The following is a 17,254-nucleotide window of genomic DNA, read 5'->3' as shown; positions in this document are numbered from 1 at the left end:
GGGAATTTGGAGGCCAAATCAACACCTCAAACTCTTTGTTATGTTCCCTGAACCGTTCCTGAACAATTTTTGCTGTTTGGCAGAGCACATTATCTTTCTAAAAGAGGCCACTGACATTAGGCAATCTCACTGCCACAAAGGAGTGTACATGGTCTGCAACAATCTTTAGGTAGTTGGTAACAGTGAAAGTAATGAATGCCAGGACCCAAAGTTTCCCAGCAGAACTTTGCCCAGAGAATCACATTGCTGCTACTGGTTTATAATAACTGCACACTATGAAGCATTAGTTAAGCATGACTAAATACTTTGTTCATCATTTAGAAAGTATCGCTTCCACATTAATTGGCATTACCAACCACTTTTTCATAGTGTGCAGTTATTATAAAGTGTTACCGCATTGATAAAGTGGTTGCTAATGCCAATTAATGTGGAAGTGATACTTTCTAAATGATGAACAAAGCATTTAGTCATGCTTAATAATGCCTCATAGTTTGCAGTTATTATAAAGTGTTACCGAAATAACAACCAAATATTTACACATTTTTCAGTATTGTTTTAAAAAGGCCATATAAAATGCTGTTTTTTAAATTTACAACCATATACATTAAGTAAATCGAGCGGTACATTTACATTGCCATGACTTCTACTGAACTTGAAGAAGGGGGAAGAAACCTGCTTCTGATTTTCAAAGATGATCTGGAACCGGCTCTATGCGATGAACTTGTCCATCTGAAATCTCACATAACTGATTGCAGCATTGGGACTAAAAACCCCTTAGCACTTTGCAAGTGGCTACAAGAAAAAGGACAACAAACAGTTTATCCAAACGTTGACATTTTATTAAGAATGTTTGTCTGCACGCCACTGACGAATTCCTCGGCTGAAAGTTCTTTTTCTTCTCTGAAAAGAATCAAGGGTCATTTAAGATCTACAATGCAGCCAAATAAGCAGAATGCCCTTGCACTTCTTTGCATCGAAGCAGATTTAACAAGATCTGTCGACTTCAATGAAAAAACTGAAGCCTTTTCATGGACAAAATCGCGAAGGAAGAAATTCTAGTAGGTATTTAAGACAACTTGAAGAAATTCAATGGAAAGTTTTTTTATAGGTGTTAATGTTAAGCAGTTTCATAAGTGTTTTATCTTGGTAGAATAATATATATATTGCTCTACTGTCCCCTATTGTATTATTAATATGTAGCCTTAGAATACCTAATCTCACAGACTTACCACTGTATATAACTTATCCCCACCTTCCCTTCTATATCTATAACCTCAGGCAATTAGATTTAGTAAAAAGACAAGCAGGAGTTAAGTTACACATAAAATAATGTATTACTGATAATATTCATAAATAATAACAAAATGCAAAGTACATTTGAATATTGGCAACCATACAACCTGATAAAATGGTGATGTGTAATTCAGGTGGCACACAGACTTGCAGTTACTTAAAATGTCTCTAGTTAAGGCATCGTTGGTGCTCAGCTTTCAGCCACATGTCTGTTCAATATGGCTGCTGAGCTGTGCTCTTCATTGTGTTGTCTTCATCCTCACAGGTTAGCAAGAGAGATGCTTCTTCATCATATGTGAGTCAGAGAGAGAGATGCTTCTTCATATATGGGTCAGAGAGAGAGAATGTGGTTGAGCAAGCAAATTTATAGGTTTTCTGTCCAACTTCCTACAGCGAATAGGATATCATGGTACTTGAAGGCCTCTGAGACAAGATAATTCCAAACAGCCATACCTCAGACCAGTGGGTGAAATAGAACATCTTATCTCCTGCCCCCCCAAGACCATATGTTACGCTAACCTGGCTTTGTGTGGGGGATGGGGGAAAAGACTTTAGCAAAGAAATGCTCATCAAACTGGTTTAAGACACATCCCCCAAATCCTGTCGTAAAATTACAAAGAAAAGTCGTAAACATGGGGGGATAACCAAGAATGCCTCTCACCAAGGTACCACTAAATTACATTGGTTTGCCTAAATTATAAATAAAGACATACAAAACATTTATCAAGTTATATGCAAAATCTTACATCACAACACATAAGTAGTGAATTAAAAATATAATGTGGTTCAAAGATTATAAAGATTGTATTAAGTGCTTTAAATGTTTCAAAAATAAACGGTTCAACTTTTTTTGGGGGGGGCACAGAATTATGTGCTTTGGCCTAGGGCGTAGAAAAGTGTAAATCCGGCCCTGCGTCCCATCCCTTGACAGGTGTCATTGTAACAAGATCATCAATGTGATTCGCTTCACCTGTCAGTGATATGAATGTTGTGGCTGATGGGTGTATGTGAGTCTACCTGTCACAATATTCACATGCAGGTTTGTCAGTCAAGCAACTGTGGCCCTCGTGATCATGAACTGAGTGGTCTGCGTTCCACTTGCTTGGAATTGTGGAAAGATATCAAGGTTCGTGCAGAAAACCCGGACAAACACAGAGAGGAACATATTAATACTTAGGCCCTGTGCCTGTGACATGACAGTGGCACTCTCCATTGTTGTGTAAACTGCTTGAATCATGACCTTTTAGGACACATTTTATTTTGAATTGTACTTCATAACTGGAAATGTAATATAAAATAGAATGTACAATATAGACACACACATATAGACATATTTTACCTTCACATTTATCACATATACAACAAACTTACTCTTAGGTAATGCATATTGGCACTTTAAATATATAATATATATATTTTTTGTTTTTTTGCTGTACATAATGTCATTTTGCATATAGAAATTGAATATATGCTGTTTTCTTCTTCTTCATAATTTTCTTCATTATCTGAATAACCTGAATAATTATCTTATTGTAGTGGCTGTTACCTTTTTCTTTCTGGGCTACACATGAAAACTTGTCATCAGAATTTTGTTGTACGGTAGTATAATGACAATAAATAAACTCAATCTAATACATATAAAGTTTCATTTGCATTCAATGGTAAATATTTACAGCAGGAATATATGTAGTTTGTGTTGTTTATTTTGTTTTTTTTCACCAACTAAGCTCCAGAGAGCTGACCTTTGCAGACACGCATGATAATTATGTTAATTACTTCCCATGGGAGTCTTCGGTATCCCCAAAGATAAAACAATTAAATAAATAAATGTCTTCATTAGTCTCTGAGGCTCTTTGTGACGAGCTCCACTTTTATCAGACAAGTGGTAAGCAAGTTCCTTTTGTGACTGTCAAACAAAATGATGGTGCTGACTGCGTGAAAAATCAATACGGCTGACGACACAGTGATAATCAGAGGAGTACGGCATTTCGAAAAGGCAAAAGGTGGAGATGTAAACTAAGACTTGGACATTTAGGAGGACAGCGATTTAGCAGCTGAGCCTTTATCAGGTATGTGTCTATTTATTTAATGTGTTTTAAGGTTGACCACTAGGAAGATAGACTGCAACGTGCAAATCAACACCTTGCTCAGTTTAGCTTTGGGAAAATGTCATTGTAAAGTGTGTGTGGGTTTTACGTCTTTAAATGATTATTTAAAATGGATAATGGATGGATGGATGAATGTATATTTTATCATGATCTCTTTGCCATTCTCCAAAGTGCACATTCTTGAAGAAACTTTTTTTTATTGGTTTTTGGTAAGTTTTGGTAAGCAGCCACGGAGGGGTCTGTCACTCTAGGTAGACTCAGCTTTTTTTTTTAATTACACTTTTCTTAAGCGTTATTATGAAAATATTAAGTTGCCAAATTTAACAAGGCAAATTGTGTGGTGTGGTGAGAAGTTCAACAAAATGACCCATTTTATTAGCTAACTAAAAAGATTACAATATTCAAGCTTTCGAGGCAACTCTTCTTCAGGCAAGACGTAATACAGAGACTGGAGTTCTCTGTGTTTATATAGACACCAGGACAAGAAACAACATTGGAGAACCTTTAAGTGGGTCATCTTAAATGTAAAAAAATAACAGACCTCTTCAGTGAGTATCATTTAGGCAGAGAGGAGAACAATGCCTATTGTAATCTTTCTAGTTAGCCAATAAAAGGGGTAATTTTTGCTTAACTTCCCACCACATTCCATAATGGCTAACACGGTACAACACCCAAGTACTACTCATTGTGTGGTGGAAATATTATAGTATATGTATTAAACTATGATATCATCTCTTGAAAATAATATATTATATTTAACAAGACTGTATTTTTGGACATTATCTGGTTTATCGAAAATGTAACTAGTTTTAATGAGATTTCTACTACAAGACAAGTGTAGAAATAGTCAGCTCTCTTTTGTGATTGAAGTTGCACACTCATTAATTTATGACATTGTGCTTTTTATTTTTATTGAAATGCAGCCATATTTATTTATTTATTTGTTTGTTTGTTTATTTATATCTGTCTTTACACACACATATTGCCCTGTGCCCAAGACTCAACACTACACACCTTCAGTCACAGGCTCCTGAGTGACATTACGGGAGTGGTCTGCCATCAGAGGTCTGCAGCCCGACTCGATTGACAATTATAAGTCCAGTTCAAAGGGTCATTGATGCTCAAGTCAATGACCTGTGTGGTCGAAATTTAACATCTTATTAAAGAAAGAAACGTCCTAGCACAGGACAGTTCAGTAATCAGGCAGGAGAAAAGCTGTGCATTGTATCTTTTAATTACTCCTCAGCAAAATACCTTGGAAGGAGCGTTCATCAAGAGTAGTCTGTTACAGCATAGTCAGCATGGTCAGAGAAAATAAAGAAGAGAGGATCATTTTATAAAGTGTTGAATTTACATGCTGTGTCAATCAATGCATACATTTTACTCTACACTGGTTGGTCCATTGGTTTACACCCAAATGATTTCTATAAAATAAAAGTCTATTATATTATATTGTGGTTCCTCTTATATTTTTTGAGATGAGCCACCACCCTTGAAATTTCTGTGCATATAACAAGTTTTCATTCTCATTTATAGGATATCTGCTGATTTCTTAGTCATCCTTCAGTACATTTTGTATATTACATTAACCTTTCTTCTGGTACATTCTTTATTTACTTGACCATCTTAGTATTTTTCCTAAACCAGATCTTAATTTTAAGTGTACATTTTGTTGTTCACTTGATCATTATCTCGTTTCCGACATTTATTAACCCTTTATGCTATTTCTTAAAGATGAGTGCTATGTTACCCTACAATTATTCTTCCACACCTACCACAAAAAAAATTTATTAGTGGTTTAAAGCCTGTTCCATAATCAGTTCTGCCTCAAATTCACAGCTCACTTATCCAGACTTGATTGCCGTTTTTTTATCTGATTTAACTTTTCATGCATGTCTGTTACAATAAAAAATGAACCTGAACTTTTACTGAACACCTATTTAATTCCAGTTTTTTCCATTATATCCATCCATCCATTATCCAACCCGCTATATCCTAACTACAGGGTCATGGGGGTCTGCTGGAGCCAATCCACACAGGGCGCAAGGCAGGAAACAAACTCCGGGCAGGGCGTGAACACACACACACACCAAGCACACACACTAGGGACAATTTAGAATCGCCAATGCACCTGACCTGCATGCCTTTGGACTGAGGGAGGAAACCCAAGCAGACACGGGGAGAACATGCAAACTCCACACAGCGAGGACCCGGGAAGTGAACCTGAGTCTCCTAACTGTGAGGCAGTGGTGCTACCATAATTTCCATTATATTCAATACATTTTTTAAAAATTTTGATAATATTCAGTACAGAACCTACTATACTTTGCAGGAGTTAAAGGAGGTTGAACATCCATCCATCCACCTTCCCAACCAACTTTCCTGAATTAGGATGAGGAAGCTGGAGCTTATCATTCACTGATTCCAGGGCTACAGGGGATGAGTTATGAGCAGAGATTAAAAGAGCTGAGCCCTTTCCGCTTAAGTACAAGAATATTAAGAGGAGACATGATTGAAGTGTTTAAAGTTCTGAAGGGAATTAATCCAGTGGATCGAGACTGTTATTTTAAAACGAGTTCATCAAGAACACAGGAGCACAGTTGGAAACTTGTTAAGGGAAAATTTCGCACAAACATTAGGAAGTTTGTCTTTACACAAAGAATGATAGACACTTGGAATAAACAACCAAGTAGACAGTAGAACTTTATTTAGTTTCAAAGCTCAACTTGATGTTACTTCAGAAGAATTAAGTGGGTAGGAGCAGCAAGCTTTGTTGGTCTGAATGGCCTGCTCTCGTCAGGGCTGTTCTAGTGTTCTGTCCCAGCATGCAGAGATTGCAATTTAAATAACAGACTTTGACATTGCATACTCATAAATTAGTATTTGGTAAAATCTGGTTTAGTAGAACTGAATTATTTCTTCCCCATCCATTCAAATCTTCACTTTTTTATTATTACTATTTTATTAGCCTATACTAATTATTTGGTTGATAACATTAACATTTATTTTGATAACATATTTTCATACAATGTATTTTACAAGAGTGTTTTACAAGATGTCAAAGAAATAGTTACATGCAAAGAGAAACAAATAAAATTTAGATAAGAATAATGCATAAATAGTACACAAAATATAAATAAATAACACACACTTATATAAGAAAGATATATAATAAAGAGAAGTAGAGTCCTTAAATATAGAATAGTTTTTTTAATTTTAATTTTCTAAATGACATTTTGACGATAAGGTTAGATGACCAGGAAGGACAAAAAAAAATTTAACTGGAGGAAAAAAGAAACTAATTCTTCAAATTCTGCTCCAGCCCTAAAGAATACCCGTATCCACTGGATCTGTCTAACATAAATGTTCTTAAATAGTTCTTTATAGGCTTCATCTTAAAGGATTCAACAGAGTGGGTCTTTTGATAAGTTGCTTTCAATTCAGACATCATAGGCACCTGCACAGGACTTTGATCAGGTGGTGGCGGTGCAGAACGCAACCACAGAATAACCGGAAAGGAAACAGAGAAACGTAAAGATTAATACCGACTGGAAATTCACTTAAGAGAATGATAGTTCTGTGCATATCTAGGGTATTATGAATAGTGCTTAATTAAAGCTACAAAAAAGCAAAATTAAGAGTTTCTTAAAATGTGTCACAGTATTAGCCTGGCATATCTGAAGTCTTTCTCCAAGGAAATGGACAACATATGAGTTACATTTCATTTTCTATTTCAGATTGGTGAAGTGACTTGCTAATGGCCACACAGTGTCAGTGACACTTCCTGGACTTGAACCCATAACCTTTGTGTTTGAACTTCAACGTCCTAACCACTACGCTCGACTGCATATCTTTTGTTGATTTATGTTCAGTATTTTATTATTTGTCTTAATATTTCTGTTCTGTTTTTAGTAACTGATTTTGGTATTGTACTTATGTTTCTGTATAGTATATAAAAATTAAAACATATTATTAATGGTAATATGAGGCTACCTAGCTCTTCCCAAACCTACTTAATTGCTTAATATTTTAATATATACACAATTTTGTATATTAGGAAAATTGCATTTGCTGTATGTGGATGTAGAACTAAACATTTTTGTTTTCGTATCGACTAGTATGGAGTTAGGCTCATTTTTTGTTGTTCTTTTTTTAATTCTTAGTCTTATTAAGCTCCACTTAAGAGACTACTTCACTAGATAATAATTAAAAATCTAGTATGGGAAAAAAATTCAGTAGATAATAAGTAAAAGTCTAGTATGGAAAAAAAGGAATTAAAAACAATCTAAAAGTAAAATACGCATAGAGAAGCATCATCAGCACCCGTATACAATCTTAAGTTCACCTTCGTCAGTTTAGGGTCCCAGGGGGAAAAAGTCTATCCTGGCTGCAGTGGGCATGAGATAACCAGATTGGGCATGGACACGAACACAACACAGACCCTGCCACTATATAATGTAGCTGCCGATGCCCCACACTTGCACTTCTTTGGGTATTTCTGGGAGGAAAACCCAGGGATGCATATAATTGATGAATATTGGATGCCTCTTTTTTAATAGCTATACCAACTGATACATTTAATTTTCTTAATTTTAGTGCTCAATTTGTGTAGGTTCATTTGTTAAAATCTTCTTTTTTTGTGATGTTTAAGTTTTCTGTGGCTGTTTGGTTGTTGTTTTTTTTTTTTGTTGGCAGATTTTGTTATCATTTATTTGAGGATATATGCTAGATTGTAAACTATTTTTACAGCACATACATAATTTAGCATCCTTCCATTTTCAGTTGTTTTTAAATATTCACAAAAGTTTAAGAATAACCATTTTTGATTCTCATTAAATTTGGTATACGAATTACACCTCCCTTGCAGAGTTCTTAAGTGTTTTTTGTTTTAAAAAAATAACCTTTGAATAAATAATTTATTTTTTGTTTGTTTGAAAGAAGGTAAGAAGTACTTTATTCTCAATTAAGTTACAGGCTTTGAGCCACATATATGGCATTAATAAATAATCAAACAAACAAACAAACACCCTAAAAATGTTTCTTTATTTATTTCTTTGTTTCATGAAGGGGGCCAAGTAACAGGTCTTTTTTTATATTAAACCAGTACCCACACATATGTATTCCACTGTAGAAAATTGATTTGATATTTCAAAGCCCTTCACTGTTTTATTAATTAGTAAATGTACATTGTGAGACACACATTGACCTTGTAAAAAGAAACAGATTTATGCACACGTTCCATTTCCATACCCTTATACAGTACTCCTTATAAGCTTTTCAATGAGCTCTACCTGAGCCATGTAAAGCTCATAAGAAGACACTCTAAATGATCAGGTTTTTATTTTATGTTTGGGGTGAAGAAAAGTGCCTACCATATAATCGACACAGTTGGTTAGAATCAATGAACTGTGGCTGCTATGTCAGGTAAAAGTTGATCTTCTAAGATAGCCCCAAGTGTAATTTCTACAGGTTAGGCAGTAGCAGCAGGTGAGAAGTCATTATAATAGGTAGCCACAATTGTGTGTGACCAGAGCACAGAAAGGATTTATTACGAGATTTTTTTTCCCTGATCCAAGCAAAAAGTTGAATATATATATATATATACATACATAAAGTGGTACCTTGAGATACGAGTTTAATTCATTCTGTGACCGAGCTCGTAAGTCAAAACGCTTGTATCTCAAATCAGTTTTCCCCATTGAAATAATTAAAATGAGATTAATTCGTGCCAGCCCCCAAAAAACCACCCCAATTTTTTGCTAAATGTTTTCAACATAAGAAAAATGTATTTATAATAAACAAATATTGTATACAAAAAAAATAAAACGTAATACATAAAATAGAATCTAAAGACACAAACAGATGTTGGTGGAGCCGATTAGCGTATTGTAATGTTTTTTTCTTTCATTTCACTTTTGCTTAACTTAATTTTCTTCTTCACTAGTTTTTTTTCTTTTTGGCCACGCTTTTGTCACTTTCATTTGCAGGGTGTTTGAACAGAAACCTGTCCAATGAGCTTTGTTTCTTCCTCCCCTTTAGAATGTTTCTGAAATGAGTTAGGCAAGTGTCATTAAATAGCTCTGTTGCACGACCAGTTGCAACTTTTTCAGGGTGTTTCTTTTCAATAAAGTCCGAAACTCACTTGAAGAGATAACCTCCTCTGCAATACTGATCTCCTGCAGAACCTCCATATATTGCTGCGTCTGTAGTTCCGTCAACTCCTCCATCATCAGTTCCTCGGAATGTGTGGTGACAAGCTCTTTGATGGATCATATTTCGAATTTTGGCTCGTAACTCAAGACAAAAAAATCGATCTAGTGATGGCTCATATCTCAAAAAACTCGTACGTTGGGGCACTCGTATCTCAAGGTTTCACTATATATATATATATATATATATATATATATATATATATATATATATATATATATATATATATATATATATATATATACACACTAAGGTCTGTTTGCCCCATCCCTCTGAACAATCTGATTGATCAGTTTGGCTTTGGTGACATGACAAGAGAGGATGTGTGAGTGTGAAGTGTATGAGGAAGAATAAAGGTGTATTAGGCATGCTGTGAGAGTCACCTTTAATAGATAGATAGATAGATAGATAGATAGATAGATAGATAAATACTTTATTAATCCCAAGGGGAAATTCACATAATCCAGCAGCAGTATACTGATACAAAGAAACAATAATATAATATTAAATTAAATAGTAATAAAAATGAAAAAAATTAAAATAAAATTAATGTTGGCATTTATGAGGGCAAGTATAAAACCAGACAGGATATAACAACGCCACCTCAAAAATGACCAAGTCTGAGAAGCAGGCTTTATGGGAAGGTGAACAACAGAGGGCACGCAGGTGAAGAGACATTCATATGTCCAAGAAAAGGGAAAAGGTATTGAAGGCACACAGAGGGTTAGGGATAGCAAATATTTTTAAACTATTCTAATACCAGATAAATTTATTAATCCCATAGAGAAATTCAGCTGCTTTTCATTTCTCAGAAGATATAATAGAAGGCCAGAGGAGGACTGTCTCTTGGGGCCATACAGTCCTCCAGTATGCCAGATGGCAGCATTCCTCAGGTAGAGTTCTCATTTGTATACCGCAGGGCCCCTTGGGAATTGTAGTCCTGACAGACAGATCAGTCAGGGTACGTGGGTTCTGCCACAGGGAGTTGTGGGGAGAGGACAAACACATTTTAAGGAGTTTCTGCCCAACCCGGAAGTGCTACCCATGACAATAGTGAACAAGTCCATACCAGGATTCTGATGAACCAATGAGGACTTTGACACCTCGAACACCATTAGACCATAAATAGCTGATCACTGCTTCCTACTGTTTTTTGGTTCAAATGGAAAGTGGAGCAGCCATGTTTACCCCTAGAAAACAACACTAAAAACTGACTTATCAAGGCCAAAGCTTTACTGCTGTGACCACGGACACCCATGTTTCCCCATGTGCATATAGTAAAGTTGTACAGAGTTACCACTAAGGTGTGGATAACTGTTGACTTACATTCGTATATTTAGCAGTATATATAAATATTTAGTCATTTCTGTATTCTAAGTTTTGGCTTTCTTTTTTTCTCAGTTTCACCATGTCTGGAGAAAACCGAAGCAACACACCAGTGACAGAATTTCTCATTGCTGGATTTCCTGGAATCCAAGACCAAGAAAGCAGGAATACATTGTTTGCTCTCTTCCTCACTGTCTACCTGTTCATTATAGTGGGGAATTTCCTGTTGATCCTTATCTTTACATCGGACCGAACTCTACACACCCCCATGTATATTCTGGTCTGTGGACTGGCTGTTTTAGACATTGCCATCACGACTAACACCATGCCTAGTATGTTGGTTGTGTTTAGACTCAAATCTCGATCCACTCCCTTTACAACCTGTTTTGTTCAAATTGTATTTTTTCAAGGTTTGTTTTCAACAGAATGCTTCCTTCTTTGTTTAATGGCTTATGATCGCTATATAGCAATTTGCAATCCACTCCACTATCCCAGTTTAATGAGTAACAGTCGCATCTCCAAACTGATGGCTTGCTGCTGGGTGTCCGGCTTTATTTGCGCCACACCACCTGTTGTTCTCACTCTCAGATTTCCATTCTGTCGGTCCAATCAAATTAATCATTGCTTCTGTGACTTTGCTTCGGTTCTGCTTTTAGCTTGTGGAGATATTGAAATGACTGGCTTTGTAGTCTTGTCCATTGGCTTGAGCGTGATGTTTATCCCTTTGATTTTTATTCTCTTCTCTTACATTCGGATCATATATTCAGTGGTACAGATCTCCAGTGCCGAGGGGCGACTTAAGGCTTTCTACACATGTGGCACACATATGCTAGTCATATCTGTGTTCTTCTTAGTAGCTGGTGGAGTCTTCATTTCAGACCGAATTCCTGGCACATCTATGGACATGAGGATCATGGGACTATTAGTCCAGAATGTCTTTCCAGCTCTAATGAATCCTATTATTTACTGTTTAAGGACCAAAGAGATTAGAAATAGTTTTGGAAAAACTTTAAGAAAAAGTAGAATTATACCAAATAGTTTGACAAGTTAAGAAATTATCTAAAATTACTACTGAATTTATTCATAAATGATAGTGATTCTGCTTCATATTTTTATACATCTGTGTTAATATCATTTCTAAATCTGCATTATAATTTTTATTATAGGAAAACGTTTTGCAGGAAGATGGCTTATCTAACATCCTTATCTACATCAGAAGCTGTCTTTGCAAAGACAGATAATGGTGTATTGTATAAGGACCACCTTGTTTTTTTGTAAGTAGTACATAATATATTTTTGTGAAATTTCCTTCTATTTACCTTTTGCCTAGGGGTAAGCTTACTCATCAGGTTTGTTACTGGGTTGGTCTACTGTCACACTTTAAGATTAACACACGCATACATAGATACATGCATACACACAGACACTCAACAGTGCCATATGAATGACACACACAGATGGTTAACCTCTAGTACTGTAAAACCACACAAGTGCCTTAGGAATAACACAGCTTGTCACTCTTCTGACACTTCAAGAGACTTACTAAATGCCGGCACGAACAACATACAATGTTTTAAATGTATCTCAGATGTAAATGTTGCTTTAGTCTCTAGGAATATGTTTAAACATACAAAGGCTCAACATCCTTGGCTATAAGCTATTAATCAACCAAGAATTCCTTACTTTAAGTACTGTTCCCTACTATTAGGTGGAGCTCACACCCTCAGCCTTAACACTAGAATTACCAGAGTCTACGAAAAAACTCGTAGATCCTGCCTACTTTAAAACCATTCTCACCTCTCTGCCACCGTCCTTTGTCTTCTAAATGTGCCGATTAAGATGAGCAGGAAGCAGCCAGCTATTCCATCTCCCAACGTCGCAGAACATTCACTAAGTTTTCCCAGCTCATGCCTTGTTTGATTATCTGGGAGTGACTGAACTGCTGGAGTTTTAGAGTGGAAATAATTAATTGTTATTTGGAACACATGCATTTCATGTGCGTTCCGTTTCTACAGTAATATGTGGAAACAGATTGTTAAAACAGAAACTTTTTCATATTTTAGTAATAAATGTTACAAAATGTAGGCATAAGCTATAGAATGTGTGAAGCCTGATTTCCAAAGATCAAATAAACACTTTCACAAAAAGTTCAAGAGTGATACAACAGCTTCTATGGCATAGCGCTAAGATTTGCATCTCAGAGTGCAGCAGGCTTACTGTGTGTCAGAGACCAGAGTTCGATTCCCCGCTGGGGAGAAAGTGTTATTTTTTTTTCTTTTTAACCATGGTCGCTCTGCCTGCCTGCAAGCGCCTGCTTTCTGCATGCTGGGGCGCTTTTCTTTTTCTTAAGTAAATCGTTAAGTTTAAAATGTCGATCATGGTTATTTCTGTTGATTAATTCATGCTTTCATTTATTATAGCTAATACTGTTATCAGGTGGTCGCTATTTTTGCCTGTTGTATACAATCTATCTAGCGTCTTTATCTCCACTCTCACTGATATATGATTTAATGTATTTCTTTTTGACAATTCTCAGAGTTGTAAAATACATATACATTATATATGAAACGAAACTACTATATAGCTAATACTGTTATGTATTGTCTAGTGTCTTCTCTGTCTACCTATCTATCCATTTATCTAGTGCCTTTCACATGTGAATGTACTCTCACTGACTGCTTGCCTTTCTGCAGCACCTGTCATATAGTGCCTTTTGCATCTATCTATCTATCTATCTATCTATCTATCTATCTATCTATCTATCTATCTATCTATCTATCTATCTATCTATCTATCAACATCTGTCTGTGCATTATTCAGTAATCTGTCTGACAGTGTGTGTCTTAAAGAACTAAAAAATAAGAACAGTAATAAGGACACTTGTTCATGTTAATTGCCGTCTCAATTGTTAAAAAATATTTTAAAAGGAGCATCCCACATGAAAATATAATGATCTCATTAACTGACAGTGCATACCAATTTATAAATTTTATGTCCGTTTGAGGTTAAAAAGAAAATACATTAAATCATATATCAATCAACACACGCTGCAAGCGGGCAGTGAGAGTGAAGATAAAAATGCTAGATGGATTGTATACAACAGGCAAAAATAGCGACCACTTGATAACAGTATTAGCTATAATGAATGAAAGCATGAATTAATCAACAGAAATAACCGCGATCGACATTTTAAACTTAATGATTTACTTAAGAAAAAAAAAAAAACGCCCCAGCACACAGAAAGCAGACGTTTGCAGGCAGGTAGCAGCGTGGCCATGGTTAAAAAGAAAAAAAAAAAATAACACATTCTCCCCAACAGGGAATTGAACTCAGGTCTCTGTTGCACGTTAAACCTGCTGCGATCTGAGATGCAAACCTTAGCGCTACGCCACGGAAGCTGTTGTATCATTCTTGAACCTTTTGTGAAAGTGTTTACTTGATCTTTGGAAATCAGGCTTCATACATTCTATAGTTTATGCCTACATTTTGTAACATTTATTACTAAAATATGAAAAAGTTTCTGTTTTAACAATGTGTTTACACAGATTACTGTAGAAACGCAACACACACGAAATGCATGTGTTCCAAATAACAATCTATTATTTTCACTCTAATACTCCAGCAGTTCAATCACTCCCAGATAATCAAACAAGGCATGAGCTGGGAAAACTTAGTGAACGTTCTGCGGCGGTGGGGGATGGAATAGCAGGCTGCTTGCTGCTTGTCTTTATTGGCACATTTATAGGACAAAAGATGCTGACGGAGAGGTGGGAATGGTTTTAAGGTGGGCCGGATCTACGAATTTTTCCATAGACCTGGTAATTCTAGTGTAATAATAAACCTTGCAGCACAGAGGTAATGGCAAACCTCTGGCTGCACCAGGTGCTCAAAGAAATCTACCTTATTACTTCAGTCACTCCATACATGAAGACAAAGCATAGAAAGTTAAAAGTAATGTGGTATTTATTACATGAATAATAATACCAAATAGAACATAGTATAATAGAAAATAAGATTGATAGTAAAGTCTGGATATATATAGTCTTTAGAAAAAACTTTCAAAAAAGTAAAGATGGCAAGGATGAATGTCCCAGGGCAGCATTGATCTAGTGCTCGTAGTTGTTCATTAGATGCTTTTCTGAGGATCAGATGGAAACGGCCGCACGTTGCCAGCACCCTCTTCACTCTGTTCTCTTCTTCTGTGGCTTTGTTCTCTTCTGATGTTGCTCTTCAGATGAGGCATATTTATTATAAAATTCTACTGCAAGATGTGATTGCTACATGCACCTGGCTGGCTGTCTGTCAATTTGATGAATGAATTTCCAAGCAATGAAGTTTCTAATGTTTAAACAATCTCCTATCTCAAGCTGTAATTTCCAGTCCCATGGCATCTCCTTCTGGTCACAGATTGTAATCGGGTACAGCTTGAACCATAGCATGTCTTCCATTCCCAAACTGTAAACCAATTTAGTCCTGGTGCCCTTCCCGTCACAGATGATAAAATCATCAATACAGCTTGAGGTGTCTCTTGAATTCCTGCTCAGTTCAAACAGATGGTACTGATATTGGTACCATTCAGGAAAACAGATTGCTTTTGATGTTAACTGTTCATTCTAGTGACCGGTATTTAAGTTCATCTATTGTTTTGTCTTGAACAAAATATAATGAAAATTTAGATCACAATTTACAGATTTTGTACCCCAAAACGCATAACAATATAAGAAATCTAACAAACGAGATGAAACAATTGAGTCCATCAAGCCCGTTTGTTTAGCTAATAGCTAAGATGTCCCAGTATCTCAACATGATGCTTCTTAAAGGCTGTCAGGATTTTTGCTGCAACTTCATGTCTTGGAATTTTCTTCCAGATTCTCACAACGCTTTATGTAAAGAAGTGCTTCCATGATTCAATCTCATTAATTTCCACTGACATACTTGATAATGTGATTTTACATTTAGTTGAAAGAATTCTCCTGGATCTACTTTATTGATACCATTGGGGATTTTGAAGAGCTGGATCAGGCCCCAACACATTAAACAGGTTTAAGTCACTGAGTCGATCAGAGTAGGACACGTCCTTTAGTCCCGGGACGTACCTGGTTGCTGTCCTCTGTACAGCTGTAAGTACTTCTATGGTAACCAGAACGGCAAACAATACTCCAGATGTGGTCTTGCTATATTATATAGTTTAAGCAGGACATCTCTCAAATACATTCAACAGTCTTAAATCTTAACATAACATTTTATCTACCTTCTTAATAAGGTTTGTGCAATGGATAGGCAATGAAAACATTGTGTTAACGTAAGCCCCTTTCATGTCAGTGTCTTAAATGTTGTATTTATAACTGGTGTTTCTTCTGCCCACATGTAGCACTTTACACTTTTCTACATTAAACTGCACTTTCCAACTGTTTGCTCACCCCTGATGATCATCCAAGTCTTTCTGAATTGTCTCTGCTGCCTTTTCAGATCCATCCCTCCTATTTCAGTATGATGTGCAAATTTTACAAGTTTACTAACTAAACCAGAATCTGTGTCATTAATAAAGTACAATTAAAAGTAACAGTACAAGGACAGACTCCTAAGAGACTCCGATTATGACTGCATCGTCCCCTTATCTGTAGTTTTTGTCTTCTGCCAGTTTACCAACATGAGATCCATTTTTGTAGGTTAACTCTGATGATTACAGATTCCAGCTTCAAAATAAATCTTTGGTGTTGGACAGAAGCAAAGGCTTTTTAAAAGTCTAAGTAAATTTTGTCCTATTTTTGTCAACTTCTTTGGAAGCCTGCTCAGAAAAGTCTAAACGATTGGTTTGGTAAGATCTCCCTTTCATAAACCCGTGCTGGCTGTCATTTAGTATATCATTTTCATATATGCAGTTTTCAAATTTTTTTCTTATTATAATTTCCATAGTTTGTATGGTACAGAAGTAAGAATATACAGCACAAATGAATATTTTTTTCAAGAGTGAGCTGGGATATCCACATTGAAATGGATATGCCATGGAATCTTGAGAAACGTAGAAAATCTGGTCACGTTACCAACGTAAAAACAGCCTTACATATTTATGTTAATTTTATGTGATTTGTTCTTTACTTGTTGGAGCAGAGGTTCAAAAGTTTTCTCATTTTGAGCTTGTTGAAATCAGGAAAATCAGCCAACAGAATGGAGTCCGCCTCGTATCAGGAGACAGGGCAAATTTGCCGATGCTCCATGCAAGTAAGTGGCTACTCAAAGTTTCATCTCAGTGCTGTGTGAGCAACACTTCAACCTCCTGTTTGTCCATTTCCTTTCAAACTATTTCAAAATAAAAA

General features: G+C 36.0%; 1 protein-coding gene across 1 annotated transcript; it reads left to right on the top strand.

Annotated features, from left to right (window-relative positions):
* The first annotated feature begins 11,019 nt into the window (after window positions 1-11,019).
* LOC120524318 (olfactory receptor 6N2-like) lies at window positions 11,020-11,988 on the top strand. Its single transcript, XM_039746181.1, has one exon. The coding sequence runs from the start codon at window positions 11,020-11,022 to the stop codon at window positions 11,986-11,988; it is 969 nt and encodes a 322-aa protein (XP_039602115.1).
* Window positions 11,989-17,254: the final 5,266 nt, after the last annotated feature.

Source organism: Polypterus senegalus, chromosome 2 (genome assembly GCF_016835505.1).
Source record: "Polypterus senegalus isolate Bchr_013 chromosome 2, ASM1683550v1, whole genome shotgun sequence".
Taxonomy (NCBI): domain Eukaryota; kingdom Metazoa; phylum Chordata; class Cladistia; order Polypteriformes; family Polypteridae; genus Polypterus; species Polypterus senegalus.
The sequence above is the reverse complement of the archived record's forward strand: the minus strand, read 5'-3'. Positions and strand labels throughout refer to the sequence as shown.

What these genes read in the sequence shown, in the direction of transcription:
- LOC120524318 (XM_039746181.1), top strand. Translation starts at nt 11,020, where the DNA reads ATGTCTGGAGAAAACCGAAGCAACACACCAGTGACAGAATTTCTCATT.